Below are 14,898 nucleotides of genomic sequence, written 5' to 3'. Positions count from 1 at the left end.
GGGGGCAAGGGGGCACCTCTAGACACAACAATTGATCTCTTGATATCTTAGCCGTGTGCGGTGCCCCCCTCCACCATATTCCACCTCGATCATATCGTAGCGGTGCTTAGGAGAAGCCCTGCGTCGGTAGCAACATCATCACCGTCATCACGCCGTCGTGCTGATGGAACTCTCCCGTGAAGCTTTGCTGGATCGGAGTTCGTGGGATGTCATCAAGCTGAACGTGTGCTGAACTCGGAGGTGCCGTACGTTCGGTACTTGGATCGGTCGGATCGTGAAGATGTACGACTACATCAACCGCGTTGTGTTAACGCTTCCGCTTTCGGTCTACGAGGGTACGTAGACAACACTCTCCCCTCTTGTTGCTATGCATCACCATGATCCTGTGTGTGCGTAGGAAATTTTTTGAAATTACTACGTTCCCCAACAAGAAGGTGTACCCAACAGTCTCCTTTGGGTATCCTATGAAGACACATTTCTTCGATTTGGGTTTGAGCTTGTCAGGTTGAAGCTTTTTCACATAAGCATCGCAGCCCCAAACTTTAAGAAACGACAACTTGGGTTTCTTGCCAAACCACAGTTCATAAGGTGTCGTCTCAACGGATTTCGATGGTGCCCTATTTAACGTGAATGCAGCCGTCTCTAAAGCATGACCCCAAAACGATAGCGGTAAATCAATAAGAGACATCATAGATCATACCATATCTAATAAAGTGCGGTTACGACATTCGGACACACCATTACGCTGTGGTGTTCCAGGTGGCGTGAGTTGCGAAACTATTATGTGTTGTTTCAAATGAAGACCAAACTTGTAACTCAAATATTCACCTCCACGATTAGATCATACAAACTTAATTTTCTTGTTACGATGATTTTCCACTTCACTCTGAAAGTCTTTGAACTTTTCAAATGTTTCAGACTTATGTTTCATCAAGTAGATATACCCATATATGCTTAAATCATATGTGAAGGTAAGAAAATAACGATACCCGCCGCGAGCATCGACACTCATCGAACCGCATACATCAGTATGTATTATTTCCAACAAGTTTGTAGCTCGCTCCATTGTTCCAGAGAACGGAGTCTTAGTCATCTTTCCCATGAGGCATGGTTCGCAAGCATCAAGTGATTCCAAAAGCCCATCAGCATGGAGTTTCTTCATGCGCTTTATACCAATATGACCTAAACGGCAGTGCCACAAATAAGTTGCACTATCATTATTAAACTTATATCTTTTGGCTTCAATACTATGAACATGTGTATCACTACTATCAAGATTTAGTAAAAATAGACCATTCATCAAGGGTGCATGACCAAAGATATTACTCATATAAATAGAACAATCATTATTCTCTTATTTAAATGATAACCGTCTCGCATCAAACAAGATCCAGATATAATGTTCATGCTCAACGCTGGCACCAAATAACAATTATTTAGGTCTAAAACTAATCCCGAAGGTAGATGTAGAGGTAACGTGCCTACGGCGATCACATCGACTTTGGAACCATTTCCCATGCACATCGTCACCTCGTCCTTAGCTAATCTTCACTTAATCCGTAGCCCCTATTTCGAGTTGCAAATATTAGCAATAGAACCAGTATCAAATACCCAGGCGCTACTGCGAGCATTAGTAAGGTACACATCAATAACATGTATATCAAATATACCTTTCACTTTGACATCCTTTTCCGCCAAACACTTGGGGCAATTCCGCTTCCAGTGACCAGCCCCTTTGCAGTAGAAGCACTCAGTCTCAGGCTTAGGTCCAGACTTGGGCTTCTTCACTTGAGCAGCAACTTGCTTGTTGTTCTTCTTGAAGTTCCCCTTCTTCCCTTTGCCCTTCTTCTTGAAACTGGTGGTCTTGTTGACCATCAACACTTGATGCTCCTTCTTGATTTCTACCTCCGCAGCCTTTAGCATTGCGAAGAGCTCGAGAATTGTCTTATCCATCCCTTGCATATTATAGTTTATCACGAAGTTCTTGTAGCTTGGTAGCAGTGATTGAAGAACTCTATCAATGACACTATCATCAGGAAGATTAACTCCCATCTGAGTCATGTGGTTGTGGTACCCAGACATTCAGAGTATATGTTCATTGACAAAACTATTCTCCTCCATTCAGCTATAGAACTTATTGGAGACTTCATATCACTCAATCCGGGCATTTGCTTGAAATATTAATTTCAACTCCTGGAACATCTCATATGCTCCATGACGTGTAAAACGTCGTTGAAGTCCCGGTTCTAAGTCGTAAAGCATGGCACACTGAACTATTGAGTAGTCATCAGCTTTGCTCTGCCAGACTTTCATAACATCTGGTGTTTCTCCTGCATCGGGTTTGTCACCTAGCGGTGCTTCCAGGACGTAATTCTTCTGTGTAGCAATGAGGATAATCCTCAAGTTACGGACCCAGTCTGTGTAGTTGCTACCATCATCTTTCAACTTAGCTTCCTCTAGGAACGCGTTAAAATTCAACGGAACAACAGCACGGGCCATCTATCTACAACAACATAGACATGCAAAATACTATCAGGTACTAACTTCATGATAAATTAAAGTTCAATTAATCATATTACTTGATGAAACATTTGAAAAGTTTAAAGAATTTCAGAGTGAAGTGGAAAATCATCGTAACAAGAAGATTAAGTTTGTATGATCTGATCGTGGAGGTGAATATTTAAGTTACAAGTTTGGTCTTCATTTGAAACAATATGGAATAGTTTCGCAACTCACGCCACCTGGAACACCACAGCGTAATGGTGTGTCCGAACGTCGTAACCGCACTTTATTAGATATGGTGTGATCTATGATGTCTCTTACTGATTTACCGCTATCGTTTTGGGGTTATGCTTTAGAGACGGTTGCATTCATGTTAAATAGGGCACCATCAAAATCTGTTGAGACGACACCTTATGAACCATGGTTTTGCAAGAAACCCAAGTTGTCATTTCTTAAAGTTTGGGGCTGTGATGCTTATGTGAAAAAGCTTCAACCTGATAAGCTCGAACCCAAATCGGAGAAATGTGTCTTCATAGGATACCCCAAAGGAGACTGTTGGTTACACCTTCTATCACAGACCCGAAGGCAAGATATTCGTTGCTAAGAATGGATCCTTTCTAGAGAAGGAGTTTCTCTCGAAAGAAGTGAGTGGGAGGAAAGTAGAACTTCATGAGGTAATTGTACCTGCTCCCTTATTGAAAAGTAGATCATCACAGAAATCAGTTCCAGTGATTCCTACACCAGTAAGTGAGGAAGCTAATGATGATGATCATGAAACTTCTGATCAAGTTACTACTGAACCTCATAGGTCAACCAGAATAAGATCCACACTAAAGTGGTATAGTAATCCTATTTTGGAGGTCACGTTACTTGATCAAGACGAACCTATGAACTATGAGGAAGCGGTAATGAGCCCAGATTCTGCAAAATGGCTTGAGGCCATGAAATCTGAGATGGGATCCATGTATGAGAAGAAAGTATGGACTTTGGTTGACTTGCCCGATGATCGGCAAGCCATAGAGAATAAATGGATCTTCAAGAAGACTGATGCTGACGGTACTATTACTATCTACAAAGCTCGACTTGTTGTGGAAGGTTTTCGACAAGTTCAAGGAGTTGACTATGATGAGACCTTCTCACCCGTAGCGATGCTTAAGTCCGTCTGAATCATGTTAGCAATTGCCGCATTTTATGACTATCAAATTTGGCAAATGGATGTCAAAACTACATTCCTTAATGGATATTTTAAAGAAGAGTTGTATATGATGCAACCAGAAGGTTTTGTCGATCCAAAAGGTGCAAACAAAGTGTGCAAGCTCCAACGATCCATTTATGGACTGGTGCAAGCCTCTCAGAGTTGGAATATACGCTTTGATAGTGTGATCAAAGCATATGGTTTTATACAGACTTTTGGAGAAGCCTGTATTTACAAGAAAATGAGTGGGAGCTCTGTAGCATTTCTGATATTATATGTGGATGACATATTGTTGATCGGAAATGATACTGAATTTCTGAATAGCATAAAAGGATACTTGAATAAGAATTTTTTAGTGAAAGACCTCGGTGAAGCTGCTTATATATTGGGCATCAAGATCTATAGAGATAGATCAAGACGCTTAATTGGACTTTCACAAAGCACATACCTTGATAAAGTTTTGAAGAAGTTCAAAATGGATCAAGCAAAGAAAGGGTTCTTGCATATGTTACAAGGTGTGAAGTTGAGTCAGACTCAATGCCCGACCACTGCAGAAGATAGAGATAAAATGAAAGCCATTCCCAATGCTTCGGCCATAGGTTCTATCATGTATGCAATGCTGTGTACCAGACCTGATGTGTGCCTTGCTATTAGTTTAGCAGGGAGGTACCAAAGTAATCCAGGAGTGGATCAATGGACAGCGGTCAAGAACATCCTGAAATACCTGAAAAGGACTAAGGATATGTTTCTCGTTTATAGAGGTGACAAAGAGCTCGTCGTAAATGGTTACGTCGATGCAAGCTTTGACACTGATCCGGATGACTCTAAGTCACATACCGGATACGTATTTTTATTGAATGGTGGAGCTATCAGTTGGTGCAGTTCTAAGCAAAGCATCATGGCGGGATCTACGTGTGAAGCGGAATACATAGCTGCTTCGAAAGCAACAAATGAAGGAGTCTGGATGAAGGAGTTCATATCCGATCTAGGTGTCATACCTAGTGCATCGGGTCCAATGAAAATCTTTTGTGACAATACTGGTGCAATTGCCTTGGCAAAGGAATCCAGATTTCACAAGAGAACCAAGCACATCAAGAGACGCTTCAATTCCATCCGCGATCAAGTCAAGGAAGGATACATAGATATTTGCAAGATACATACGGATCTGAATGTTGCAGACCTGTTGACTAAGCCTCTCTCACGAGCAAAACATGATCAGCACCAAGACTCCATGGGTGTTAGAATCATTACTATGTAATCTAGGTTATTGACTCTAGTGCAAGTGAGAGACTGAAGGAAATATGCCCTAGAGGCAATAATAAAGTTGTTATTTATATTTCCTTATATCATGATAAATATTTGTTATTCATGCTAGAATTGTATTAACCGGAAACTTAGTACATGTGTGAATACATAGACAAATAGAGTGTCACTAGTATGCATCTACTTGACAGTGGCTGCGCGGCTGGCAACCGGTTTTGCATCTCTAGTTTGCATGTTCTATTGGAGTTGCTCTTATACATCTTCATTTTGCATCACCTGTTGGAGTTGGTCCTTTTTCGAAGATGCAAAAGACACTTTTTGAAAATGTAAATTTTGACATCTCCAAATTTGCATCTTCTATTGAAGATGCTCTTACTTCCTTTCATCAGAAACTAGCTTTCTTTCTCTCAACCAGGATAAATTCTATGAATTTCTTCTTAACTACTTAAATTTAGTCACTTGGTTATTACTACTGTAATGATATCAATGGAGTTGAGGAAGACTAAAAAGAGTGATGTAGAGCTAGCAATTTTTTTCTACAGGAGAGATATATAGAGGTTTATCTTCAAGGGATCGATGTAGATGCTCTATGGAACCGTCATCTATTGTTGGTTTTTGTCGTGTGGTTCTAAGGAAGTATCATTAGTTTTTTTCTTGACTCTCGGGTTTTACTTTTTCCTTCTGTGAGGGCATCCCAATGCTAGTAAACAAATCAGTTGTAGAATGGTTACATGCGGTTGAGAGCACTACAAGCCAGGACACTCAGGTTTGTACCTAAGAGCATCTTCACTCGTTCGGCCCCCCAGCGCGTAGGCCGGCGCTATTTCGAGCGCTCACCCGGCGCTTTTTAGGCCCAGGGGGCGATCTAGCTCCCAGCCACGCCCTCAGGCACCGTCCCCCAAGTCGCGGTAAATTCAAACTTGGTTATTCCCGCTCCCAAACAACGTCACAAGTCCGGCGATCAGCGGCCTAGTTCGGTGATCACCTTGCCACAGTTGGGCGATCAAATGAAAAGTTTGACGTACAGAAAAAGGAAAGGATGTGTGGGCAACGCATCAAACGGCTGGGTCGGCCTCCGGCGTCGGCGCAGTCGGCGTGCGTGGGCTTGGCGGCGTCGGAGCTGCTTCTGTGCTGGGCGGTGCCGGCGCGGCTTCTGTGCTGCTAGGCATCGTGGAGGCATCATCGCTCGGTCTTGGCGGCGGCGTCGGCGTGGGCGTGAGAGTTGGCGACGCCGTCGACGACAGCTGGTTCAGGACAAGGCCGTGCTCCACCAAGTACCACGCCTTGAGCTGCTCCTCGTTGCTCTGGAGCATGTCCGTCCCGCCCATCAGGAAAGCCAAGTCGGTGTTCCTCTTCTTCGCGGCGACGTTGGTCTGGAGTAGGTCGAGCTTGACGGCGCTGTTCGTCATCAACGCCGACCACCGCGCCTCGGTCTTCTCTTCACGCAGGGTTGCCCGGGCCTTTGCGTCCGTGAGGCAATGCTCAATGGACTCTTTCACTCGCGTGGTAGCCGCGTCGGCGTGCTTCCCCTTCTTGGCCCCTTTGTTGCCTTCGAGGCGTCCATCACCCGGGCCCGGCGTCTGCGCGTCCGGCTTGTACGTCTCATTGGCCTTGGCGAGGGTGCACCGGACATCTGTCCACTTCTCGCACTTCTCGATCCGCTTGAAGACGTGGAGGTACTTGAAGTCTTGGTCACTGATGTCCTGGCGATACATGGCGTACATCTGCAGCAGCTGTGCCGAGGAACAAACAGTTGGCAGGCACGCACGGCGAAAATAAGTGGGAGACCGGCATGCCATACCTGATCCTCCATGCTCGCGCCACTCTCCGGGCGAGCCGCGATCTCCTCGACGATCCCATGCCATTTGTTGCACGCCATCTGGATGAGCCCCCAATGGTTCGCCATTGTCTTCGACCCGTGCTGCATGTGGACGCCTTTGAAGTAGGGGTCGACGAGCTTGCGCTCGTCGAACTCGGCCTTGATGCGCTCCCAATACGTCTCGATGCTCTGGTTCGTGCCGGTGATCGGGTCGAGGCAGACGGCTTTCCACGCTTCGGAAGACACTCCTGCTCCTTGGACGCCCACTTGATGCACAGCTCGCCGATCCTGGCCACCCCCTTCTTCTTCTTCCGTCTCCTCGCTGGTGCAGGCGCCGGCTCTTCCTCCTCCTCCTCCGGCTCCTCCTCGTCGTAGTCCCCCTCGCAGTCCATGTCGCCGTTGAGGTCCATTGTGTCGACCTGGGTAGTGAACCCGGGGGACGTGGCGGCGGCTACCGAGCCAGTCGTGATGATGTCCTCCATGTCGGCCTCGGTCGCGTCGGTATTGCCGAGATGCGAAGTGGAGGCTTGTGAGAAGGGCAGCGCGCCACGGCGGAGAGCGGCGTCGGGGAGGACGCGTAGGCCGGCGGTGAGTAGGTGTACGGAGGGTACTGCACGCCGGCGAAGGCGGGCGAGGGCGTGCACTGGGCCGGGTGACCATGGGGGAAGGTGATGTTGGGGTTGAAGTCGTCGTGCACGTCACTCGGCGTAGCCCGGCGACGGCGTGCAGCCCCAGGGTTGCGGTGACGATGAGAAGCCGGCCGGAGAACTGACGCTTTGCTGGCTCCAGGACGCGTAGTGGCCGTCGGGTGGATTCATCATCCCCGCGCGAGCCACCTCAGCTTGTTCGGCCGAACGCTCCGCCGTCGCCGCAGCCGCGAGCACCGCGCTGTCCCGGGCCTTCTTGGCGTTAGCCCTGTTCCGCCGACCGGTGGTGACAGGCTCCCGGCGCTGAACTTCCGCCCTCCAGTCGGTGTTGGACATGCCCGGGGGACGGCGGCGCTCTCGGCTTTCTCTGCTTCGGCTGGGCGATGGCGGCGGTCGCATCTGTCGCGGTGCGGGGGACAACGTGCTTCTTCGGCGGCATGGCGGTCGGCTAGGAGGGGAGGAGGAGGAGATTGGCGGAAGGAATGGGGAATGAGAGGGAAGCCGAGGGGGGAAAGCGGGAGGAAACGGCGGGAAAAGGGCCTCCTCTCGCCAACAGAGCGGCCCCACGCCCCTTTTCGCTTGTGCTGGCGCCCCAAAGGCGCCCCCAGCGCGCCGGGTTTGGCTCAGGTGCGCCGGCTGTTATTTCGGCCCAAACCGGCGCTAAACGAGATCGTGGGGGCGTGACTGGGCCGATTTTCGCCCGCTGGTGCTAAAAAATCGCCGAGGGAGGGCGTGTTGGGGGCGCAGCTGGAGATGCTCTAAGGGCTGCATAATTTATAGCTTTTTTAGAAAAGAAGGATGACCCCGGCCTCTGCATAATTTATAGCTAGGTTGAGACTAAAGATGATGCTTCCTTACAGCATCCACAGCCTATGGATGCAATGAAACTAAGTTTAACTTCGGGTACTACCATTATCCTTGACATGTTCAAATAGGTAGTTTACAAAGGCACGGGGAATTCTGCAACATCCTTTAAGCCGTGGGCACGTTGACAGCAATGCGTTGGCACTAATAAGCCGCGGTTCCAGCGCAATGATAGGGACTGTCCGGGTCCACGTGGGCCCGGCCCGGCCGTAGGGCCCGGCAAGTCCTCGTCGCCGCGTCCGGTCGGCTTCGCTCTTGCGATGGAGGTTGTTCCCTCCCACCGGTCGAGTAGTTCCCGCTCTCGTAGCCGTTGTCTCCTTTCCCTCTCCAAGCCTCGTGTTGGCAGCTCCAGAGAGACGGCGAGGGTGGTCCGGTAACCGTGGTGGCACATGCTGGTGGGCGGCTGCGTGGGTGGTCCGGTAACCGTGGTGGCACATGCTGGTGGGCGGCTTCGAGATGCTGGAAGCGTGGTGGTACTTCTTCGGACGGTGCAGCGGTTGCCGGTCTTCCTTTCTTCGTTGATCTGCCGGTGTCGGCATTTATTTCTCTTTTTTCTTCTTGTTTTTCTTTTGGGCTTTTCTATGCTGCAGCCCCAGCAAGCTGGATGTATCGGGTGTTTGCTTTATAATATAAAGCGGGAGGAAACCCTTTTTCTCACTAATAAGCCGCAGTTTAATTAGCCATGAACTCATGATACAGAACAAGAATTATTTCAATTGTAATCATACCCATCTCACTAATTCAGTTTGGAAAATGAACATCAATTATGCAGCAAGCAGTATCATCTGTGTTCAATTCATTCCCTCGACATGGAAATAAAGCGGTCGAACGCTAAGACAGTTGGAGACAATGCCTTCACACGTGGGCTACTATTACAGCAGTAACAGAACAGAGACTTGCAATGAACACTCCCAAGTCCGTAATGTGAACAAAGTCAGCGGCAAATCAAAAGGTTCTACACATCAAGGACAAGTTTAATCAGCTCTTCTACTACATGCCAAGCGCATCAAACATCTCAACTCCTAATGCACGCAAAATAAAACTGCGACTATCAGTCAGTTTGTAAAACATCAAACAAAGTTAGCGCCATCCTCACTCACTATAATAAAGCTCTAAGAAGCATCGTTATCTATGTATCGTTGAAGCCCCAGGTCAACTATTTCAGCAGTTCCCTGACTCTGCATGGGGTGCAGTGCATCAACATCACCCCCACTGTCATGGTGGTGGCACTTGAGCAGACGACATAGTAGAGAAGAGTAAAACAGCCGGTCAAGGTCACTTGCCAACAAAGCAGGTTCTTCTAGAAATTCCTAGGCTCAAACAACGGGAAGGAGCCTGTCCGAGCCTTCTCGCCACGGATATCCCGCTGGTGGGAGTTGGGATCTCTGCTTGTCTCAGGACGCACTCTTGTGCCCGCCTCATTCCTTTCTGCATTTATGCCAGTGGTGCTCAGGATTGGCCCGCCAAAGAATATTGATTGGCCTGTGTATGTCAATCTCTCAGACGGCTGCCCCGAAGGAATCGCTGATGAAGTTGTGTTCGCAGGTGCAAGGTTTCTCCCATGGTTGCCTGGTTCACCACTTGGATTCGCCAAGAAACTTGGGTTTCTTGCAGGCAGCTCGACACCAGGTCCTGTTCTTGTTGTTTGCATGGGCACTGACACGTACCGACCAGCCTCTTGATCCCAGACAACAGAGGCTCTTCGGTTCTCCCTGACATATGATGTGGCTGACTGGAACATTGGGTTGTTGCTTATATGTGTGGCGGGAACAGGTGGCCTTGTAATCCCTGGCGCAGGCCTTTCAGGAGGTGGAGCTGGATGAGGTGCTGCACGAAATTGAGCATGAGGGGCAAGCTTGTGGAGGTGGACCGGGCTGCTTAAACTGCTTGCAGTCTGTGTGCCAGTCTCATAGTCATCCTGGCTTGCAAGACTCTGTGGATATGAGTTCTGTAGAGGAGATAGCCTCATCTCACTCCTTGATTCCTTTGTAGCACTGTAGTCAACACTCATGCTACTCCTGACGCTGGCATTGCCACTGGAGCTAATATCAGCTTCATGGCCATGGCGGGCATCTATTGGTCGGAGGACAGAGGATGATGCCCGAGCTTTTGCTGCAGCTTTCATCACCTCGTTTCTGTCCAGCTTTGCAAGGCTCCGGGCACTGATCTTGACTGGCTTCTTGGCTTTGTTTGCTCTTTCAGCGTATCCAGCAGCATCAGGATCAACAGTTGAAGGAACCATCCCAGGGTCCAAATGTGGAATCACTTCATCCTGGTTGAAAGTTTCAGCACAACTAAATTCAGTAGAGTCTTACGATTGTTTCCAACAATATAAATATGTTTTTTCCAGCTGAGTCATGATTAAATTTTTAAAAATGTGGCATTTTACACAGGCAGCTTACCTGATCAATAAATATTCTTGGAGGTGTACACCAAGCACCCTTGTGGTGAAGGCCAAGAGAACTTCCAACACTGAATCCGGTTGTTGCTGAATTTGAGGGGGAATAGATGATATTTGCTCCTTCCTCGTCTTCTGGAATCCCCTCACTCATAGCTCTCATTGCGACCACATAATCATAGGTCGAGATCCCCTGATAAAGAATGCAGAGAAGGAACACAGCTGAGAAAGCAGGATAAACTTTGCATATGTATACATTTCAAGTATGAGGTGTGAGGCAAACCTTTCTGATTAATATCATGTGGAAGAAGAAAAGTTCTCCTAAAGGTACGCAGGCCACTAATGACAGAAGTGTGAATATACCCTGGACATAATAATATTACAATTCAGTTAATTATCGGCTAACAAGACTTGTTCTAAATAGTACTTCCTCTGTAAACATATATATTACATTTTAGATCACTATATATGTTTACAGAGGGAGTAAGAACTAGTGAGTGATGCTTAGTATACATTAGATCCAATATGCAAGCACTATAGGTAAGCGGTAAGCCAATGATAGGCACAAGAGCTAAGAAGTTAATTCATGGATCCTAAACAGTAATAGTTGCACTTCCAGAAGGTAAAAATAATGTGCTACCAAGCACATTAAGCATTCGATGTGTTGTGACAAGAGGCTGTGCAACCACAATACTCTATATGATATAAATGAAACAGTAACATAGATAACAGCGTCAAAACTTTGCCAACATAGCACGTAGTGCAGCAAATATAAGGCAAACAGTCTTGGGATTCCTCATCAGCTAATGGTGGAAAGGTGCTGCTTCAGATATTATAGCAAAGAGAAGATTCCTATATAGTAAAAGGTACAATAATTCATTACGGTACTTACTACAATCACAGCAAATGGAGCGCGAGTCAAGCCATTCCCAAGCTTTTCTTGAAGGATTCTTGGTGAATTTTTATTGACAAAGCAGAGAACAAGAACAGCAATGCCCACTCCAAATTGAATTGCAAGCTGTCACAGTAAACTGTAAATATTTAGTACCATAAAGGGAAGGGAATAAACACAAACCTCTAGAACCAAGTGGCTTTAAAAATGATATGCTACTGCATGCAGCCCACATGCATGCTATCAAAAAAAATCTATAACAGGTGAAATTGCATACCCATAGGAGACTGATTGCCATCAGAGCAATAAACGTGAAGTAGTTCTTCCGCCCAACACAATTATTCAGCCACTGCGAAAGATGCTCATATCAGCTATGCAGAATCAGATGTCAGAAGGTCTCTGCTAACACAGTTCAAGAAAGTTACCCGACAATGATGATCAAATCCATCCACACACTTGTCACAGCTTCTGCAGTGTTTACTGAATTTGCGAACCTGTAAAATTAATTTACATAAAAAATAAACATAAGCTTCAAATAAGCCAGCTGCATGCTAAAGTGGACTTATGGAACATGGGGGCATTGGAGCATGCTTTTTTAAACACCTCCAAAATGGTGCTTAAAAGTTTAAAAAAAGAGTGAATTCCACTTTTTACTCTGTAGTTCTGCATTTGTGACACATATTACCCTATTTAGTGCAACTTCTACCAAATATTTCATTTAGAAGATTTTGAACACAGTTTTACCCCAGTTTAGCACTTTGCTTGTTTCTGTTAGATAGTACCGGCATGTTACGCTGACGTGGCACGGTAAAATGCGTAAAGATCTGAGGGCATAATCGATATTCATGTTCAGATTTCTCTTACCCATATGTTCAAATCCTCCTCCTCGTCTTGATATTTTTAAACTCTGGTCAACACCTTACACCTTGCCCAATAGACACGCATAAAAAAACAAGGTTTCAAAGCTTTTAAAAGGGGTAATCTTGATGATTTTTCATTCGACAGGGTAATTAGTGTCAAAAATGCATAACTAAGGAGTAAAAAGTGGAATTCACTCTTAAAAAAAAGTGTAGTTTTTTGACATGAATACGTATGCATGTGGTCTAAGTAGCAGTTAATTTTCTTCAATAATACTCCCTCCGTCCCATAATATAAGAACGCTTCTAGTGTGTAAAAAGCGTTCTTATATTATGGGACAGAGGGAGTACATTATATTATACGCTACAAAGAAAAAGACAAAATTCCGTCCCAAAATCAACAAAAAAAACAAACCAATTTTTGTTTGCATGTATTTGTCCTTTTTGTATATCTCACATACAAGCACGTATATTGATGAAATTATGCACAGTTATACTACAGTTCTATATGTGCATGTATACAAAATTTCAGAATTTTTCATGCCGTAAAATTCAATTTTTTTAACTCCAAAAAAAAAGGGCGCAATGTGCCTGTGCTCCAAAGAAGCATACCTCAGCATTGCATAATGTGCAAAACAGAGCTTCTTCACCACTAGCTTGTTGCTCTGATTCATCAGCCTTCCGGCAGTCCTCCTTAACAAATAAAGCACACACGAGCCCACCAAAGAGGAAACAGCTTGATCTTTTCTTCGGCAGTTGTGAGCTCACATGTATGTTTGCTTCCCCTACAGATGTACCTCTCTGATTAGAATGGCCATCTAGAGAGCTTCTGCAAGTAGATGTTGGGGAGTGTGTTCCAATAGCGCTGTTTGCTTTCTGGGGCAAGTTTATGCCTTCCAATCCACCGCTGTTGGCAGGTACATCGACAAAACCATCCTCAAACCTTGCCATGATACCAGGATCAGCAGGATTAATACTTGTGCACCGGATGTAAAGGATGAAGACAGCCAACGCCTGGAATTGATGCGAAGAGTGGAAATGATGTTTCATGATACCACAAGATAGCTCTCTTCAGATGATCAGAAAGACATAAGAAAACAATGAGTCTTTTTAAGGCTTACCATGGGAGTATAAATGCCTATCGCAACATACTCAAGGACTTGTGTTCCCAGAAATGGTGCAAAGAAGGCATAAAATGCAACCACCAGAAGGAAGAATACAGTAATTGCAACGATCTGTCAAAACAATATTAAGAATCAGTAAAATTTGTGAAACAAGCCTTTCAATGTACGAACTTGAACAACAATTGAGGCTTGGGCTTAGCAGTAACATATATGACAGAAATGTACATGCCGATTAATAAGCTTGGGCTTAGCAGTAATATTCTGGGAAATTATTTTCTTGACGCTTGAACTACTGGCTTTCCTTTTTAAAAACAGAACCAAAACCATGACACAATCACTTAACAACATCTATTGAGTATTAACTACATTAGATGGAGAAAATCCACATGTTGCGGAAGACCACCGTGCACAAAGATATCTGACATGTGGCCCTTGACCACAAAAGAAACTAGAACATTATTAGCATGTAAGTTGTTGCCATCACTTGACCAGTAAGAGTTTTCTACCAAATGTGCGAGGTTCACCAGGTTCGATGCAAAATTCAGACAAGGGCTAACTTGGTGGACTCAAGAACAAGCTTACAAGCTACTGAGCCAACTCTCACAACATAAGCCAACAGAATCTAGAAAACAGGCAGAAACATCGCGATATTGCACCACCATTCATTGACAAACCAAAAACAAAAAACTGCAGCTCTTCTAAATCGCCTACATTTGCATGGCCAAACCACCCCCTTGGAAACCCGCCTAGATGCAGCCAGAAATAGACCAAACAAGCAGGTCCCGGACCTCATTCCAGAGCATAAGTGGATAATTTAGCATAAAGGGGTTTACTAATTCCAGACAGTACTAAATATACAACCTATTCAGACAGTACTACTACTACCTCCAGTTTAATCACCAGTAACAAGCAACCATTTCAGACAGTACTCTAGAGCCATCTCAGACAGGAGACGCATCAAGCCCGCTCCGGCCAGGCGGAGCAGGAGGAGGAGGAGGAACCACGCCAAATCGAGCACGGGCCGGCAGAATTCACAAAATTCCCAAGCCATTCCGTGGCCCAGCTCACATTATCCACCTGCCTCACCCACGCAGACACGCGGAAAAGCAGGAGAGGAAAGGGAGAGCCAACCAACCACCGCCGAGCTGGCTCCCTCCTCGGCAGATCTTCGAAATCGGGAAATTTCCTCCGGCGCGAGCTCACGGACGGGGGCGCAGTCACCGGGCGAGCTCCTGCTACGGCTACCGGATACGCGAGCTAGGGATCGGCGGAGCAGAGAGCGCGTACGGTCTCCCATCCCAGCTGCTGCGCCGATCCGAGCTAGCTTGGGAGGAAAG

At 46.1% G+C, this 14,898-nt stretch overlaps 1 protein-coding gene across 1 annotated transcript in view; it reads right to left on the bottom strand.

Annotated features, from left to right (window-relative positions):
- Positions 1 to 9,074: 9,074 nt before the first annotated feature.
- Positions 9,075 to 14,898, bottom strand: part of LOC119300032 (probable protein S-acyltransferase 19) — a 16,173-nt gene continuing 10,349 nt past the window's right edge. The window contains exons 3-10 of the mRNA XM_037577118.1: positions 13,559 to 13,672; positions 13,050 to 13,451; positions 12,006 to 12,074; positions 11,858 to 11,929; positions 11,581 to 11,706; positions 10,972 to 11,052; positions 10,693 to 10,881; positions 9,075 to 10,562 (exon numbers count right to left, since the gene is read on the bottom strand). Of these exons, the coding sequence (XP_037433015.1) occupies positions 9,591 to 10,562; positions 10,693 to 10,881; positions 10,972 to 11,052; positions 11,581 to 11,706; positions 11,858 to 11,929; positions 12,006 to 12,074; positions 13,050 to 13,451; positions 13,559 to 13,672 (2,025 nt within the window). The 3' untranslated portion in view covers positions 9,075 to 9,590. The remainder of the gene's footprint in view (positions 10,563 to 10,692; positions 10,882 to 10,971; positions 11,053 to 11,580; positions 11,707 to 11,857; positions 11,930 to 12,005; positions 12,075 to 13,049; positions 13,452 to 13,558; positions 13,673 to 14,898) is intronic.

Source organism: Triticum dicoccoides, chromosome 5A, assembly GCF_002162155.2.
Source record: "Triticum dicoccoides isolate Atlit2015 ecotype Zavitan chromosome 5A, WEW_v2.0, whole genome shotgun sequence".
NCBI classification, from domain to species: domain Eukaryota; kingdom Viridiplantae; phylum Streptophyta; class Magnoliopsida; order Poales; family Poaceae; genus Triticum; species Triticum dicoccoides.
This window is presented reverse-complemented; position numbering and strand designations above follow the sequence as displayed.